Source organism: Semicossyphus pulcher, unplaced genomic scaffold (genome assembly GCF_022749685.1).
Source record: "Semicossyphus pulcher isolate SPU_LCO1_2020_fin unplaced genomic scaffold, fSemPul1.0.p SCAF_13, whole genome shotgun sequence".
NCBI classification, from domain to species: domain Eukaryota; kingdom Metazoa; phylum Chordata; class Actinopteri; order Labriformes; family Labridae; genus Semicossyphus; species Semicossyphus pulcher.
The window spans coordinates 7,188,438-7,192,331 of NW_027211637.1; the positions used below are offsets into that span (position 1 = coordinate 7,188,438).

A 3,894-nucleotide genomic window follows, 5' to 3' on the forward strand; every position below is an offset into this window, starting at 1 on the left:
CAATTCAAATAAAGACTTTAATTTTATGAAGAGCTTGATAGATATGAATTACAACTGAATTCAATGTTAAATTAAGCACATTAACAATAAACATTATAATTGATATTTTAATTTGTATGAAATGACTTTATATGTAGAAAACACATGAAACAGCAGTAACATTACGAGGTTGCAGAATAATGCCAATTGAAAAACTAAAAAAAGACGCATTTACGCTCTCAGTCACTCACTCGCTCACTCTGTCACTCACTCATTTCACACAGTATCACTCTGTATGTCTCCCATTCAAACAGCTTCTTTGCCTCTCATTGGACGCCAGTCCTTGTTCGACAGTAGAACGGAGATTTGACTGCAGCAGAGAGCGAGAGATATACAGCAGGGAGCGATGAAAACATCCACAGCGCACACAAACAAGGACCGCAGGCATGGAAGGAAGGTGCTGCTCAGCTGTACGCAAGGAACCACAAACCTGGAGAGAGAGAGAGAGATAGAGAGGGAGAGAGAGAAAATTAAATTAAAGAACTCGTTTGATGTTAGGTGTGAAGCTCTTTAGCCCTATTTAAAAGAACTATAGTGCAAGGCGCTGAACGCAAAGGGGTTGGACTAACTCTGTTGTGTTTTGAGCTTAATATGAATGAAACCCCAGTAAAATCTCCCTCTCCATTTGAAAGCCAGGTGATCCTGCAAATGACCCATTGCATTTCATGGCAGATTTTAGTCTTTAAAAACGGCAGCAGAAACTGGGAGTGTCTCTGCGTTAGGAGAGGCAGTGTGCGCAATTACGCACAAGGAGCAGCAGCGTAACTTCATTGAATGTTTAAATCCCCAGACACACAGACAGGATCGGACAGGATTTTGATATACAGTCAAATGGAGCTGTTGATGGGACAGAGAAGTGATAGACTGCAAGCATTTATTTCCTCGTCTCTGGACGTCATCTGCTATCGGCATTGTGAGGCCGTTCTGGGGGAACCAGAACACAAGCACAGGCTAACCGCCCTGCATTGTAAAACTATGCACTATAGATAGTTTAAAGTTGTAATCTCAAAGATCTCTTTCTTGTTCTCTTTGGCGGCACCCATGGCAATAGACGGTAATTGCGGCAGCACACTTCCCAGATATCCAGACAGTGTTGCATGTGTGACGTCCACGGTTGGCTCCGGTTGTAACTCTTGATTTTCCTCGCTGACGGTCGCTTTCCTTTTTAGACTGTTTGCCTTCATCTGAGTGTCAAATTTGTTTCTTTTTCTTTGGATTTTCACTCATTTTTGAAGTTGTATCTGTAGTCATCGATCTTTTCTTTGTTTGTTCAGTCATAGTAGATTACTGTTAACTCGCAACACTTGCAGAGACTGGAAAAGCAGCCGCTTAGCTCCGCCTATCCTCTCTGGCAGACCAACCACTGCTGGGTGATGGAAAACGCGTCACTAACTGGGCGCCACTTGTGATTTTATCTGTGAAAGTTGCCACAGACACCCAGTCTGTAATACTGCAAATGCAAAGGCTTTCATCAGTGGGCCATAGGCTCACTCACCATTGTGTTACCTCATTCGGCGATAGATAGTGACAGACATTTATTCAAATAAAAATCTTCGAGATTATACCTTTAAGGCGGCAGCAGAAACTGTGAGTCTGACTCCGCGTTAAGAGAGGTGCTGTGCGCAATTATGCATAAGGACCAGCAGCGAAACTTAATTTAATATTTAAATGCCCGACACACAGACAGTATCGGACAGGACTGTGATATACAGTCAAATGGAGTTGTTGATGGGACAGAGAAGTGATAGACTGCAAGCATTAATTTGCTTGTCTCTGGACGTCATCCAATCTCAGCATTGTGCATCATTTCTAGGGAAGCCAGAACACAAGGACAGTCTCCCAGCCATGCACGTAAAGCGCTGTAGATAGCTGAAATAAGGGCCTATATGATGCAGAGTGCTATCATAGCATATATTCTGTCTTCACTGTGTTTCATGAATGAGGGAGCATTTGACGGTTTTAGATGCTGTTGTGATGCATATGAGGGGGTATTTTCATTGCACCAGCATACCAGACGTGTAGACAGGCGAGAACAGCCAGGAATATACCACAAAGGAGAGCGAAGGGCACAGCAAACAGCAGGGAGAGGCAGCGGTATGTCCAGATGCGAGTCTTCTCGAAGCCTGCGACACTGTAAAGCCACACTTGGTCTTTGCCACGAGCTGTGGTTGGCTCCACCAGCACGTCGCTGACCTTCACCTGCAGACAAGGAGCAAGAGAGTGGGTGGTATATTCACGTGAAGTCATTTTATTTAAAGAACAAATGAAAGAAAAAATCAAGAACTGACTGAACTGTTTCACAGCTTCAGGTGAGAGGAGTTAGAGACGGTGGTACTTTACAACACTATCAGATAGGCCTAACAGAGATTCTAATGCAGAATCAAAAAATAATCTGGCATACATACAGACATGAGTCATGATTACAGGAAGCATGTAACATTTTCAAAACAACTTTAAATTGATTGAAGTTCATCTTTTTAACTTGGTTGTTATTATATTAATGTATATTTTCTAAAATAAAACAGACTCAAGTGGGAGCATAATCAGTGTGAGCTAATTGGGATACACCACAAGAGATGGAAGCAGAAGAGGAGGGACAAATTCAAATATTATTATATATATTTTTATATTAAATCATAACTGAAAATGAGTCATGTTGCAAATAAGAAATTGGCCGTTCAGGTATCATTAATGTCTACAGCAGGTTTAAGACCCAGCAGACATAGAACACACTGATATTTAGCAGTTGCGAACGAAGTGCAGAACACATTCTGGTATCAGCTCGTAGATATTACCAAAACACAAGTTTAAGGTAATATATTAGTATATTATCAGCAAAATGTACTTAACTAATACTACCATATGTTTTTAAAAACTTATATCTCAGGGTGGACGTTGGGCATCATGAGACGATAACTTGGTTCAGCGTGGTGTGATGACTCCATCCATCCATTATCTATACCGCTTATCCTGGGTCGCCCTATCATTGGGATACACCCTGGAGTCAATCACAGGGTTGACACCTTACGAGCATGTCTTTGGACTGTGAGAGGAAGCCAGAGTACCTGGAGGGAACCCTCATGCATGCACGGAAAGAACATGCAAACTGCATACAGAAAGGCCCCATATGTCCGAATCAGGAGCTGAGGCAACTGCGCTAACAACTGCACCACTTTGCAGCCCAAGGAAATCTTAATTTTATATATTTATTTCATCTTTAAAGACAAAGAAAAAGCAAATCATCTATACAGAAAAAATCCCTTTTGTGACAGGAAATAGTTTGTGTGCAAACAATTCCACAGCCATGACAGAAAATATAGATTCATTGAGGGGAAAAGGCAAACAGAACCTTTAGGTGCCGATTGATCCCATAAGGGTCCCTGTTGACAGGCTGGGTGGGGGTTGGGGTGGGCGATGGCGTGGTGGTGGGCGTGGCACAGGCTGTGGGAGGGGTCGGAGGTTTGGGCGCTGGAGTCGAGGCTTTGGATGCAAACTCTGGAGGAGGTGGAGGAGTGTTTATCTGCTCTTCTGTCCCTGCATTGTCTTCATCACTGTCGTCATCGATCTTACACTCAACCAGACAGTCGTCGCTCACCATCATCATCCTCACTGAGGGAAGAGGCACATGCTTGAACAAAATATGACCATGTTGACCATTATCATAGACACATTTATGATGTAAACCAATGCACACACACACCCCTATAAAAACACTCATGAAGCAGATTGCAGGCATGTAGAGTGTAACGGCGAGCTGAGCACTGGCACCACCTGTTCTTTGGCCCCCAAAAGAAGCCAGACAAAATCTGTAAATAGCATCTGGTTATTTTAAAGTGCCTTTTTTTAAATGAAACA

General features: G+C 42.7%; 1 protein-coding gene across 1 annotated transcript; it reads right to left on the minus strand.

Annotated features, from left to right (window-relative positions):
* Positions 1-285: 285 nt before the first annotated feature.
* cav4b (caveolin 4b) lies at positions 286-3,643 on the minus strand. Its single transcript, XM_069659466.1, has 3 exons — positions 3,389-3,643; positions 2,051-2,238; positions 286-469 (listed from the first exon to the last, which is right to left on the minus strand). The coding sequence occupies exons 1-3, from the start codon at positions 3,641-3,643 to the stop codon at positions 286-288; spliced, it is 627 nt and encodes a 208-aa protein (XP_069515567.1).
* Positions 3,644-3,894: the final 251 nt, after the last annotated feature.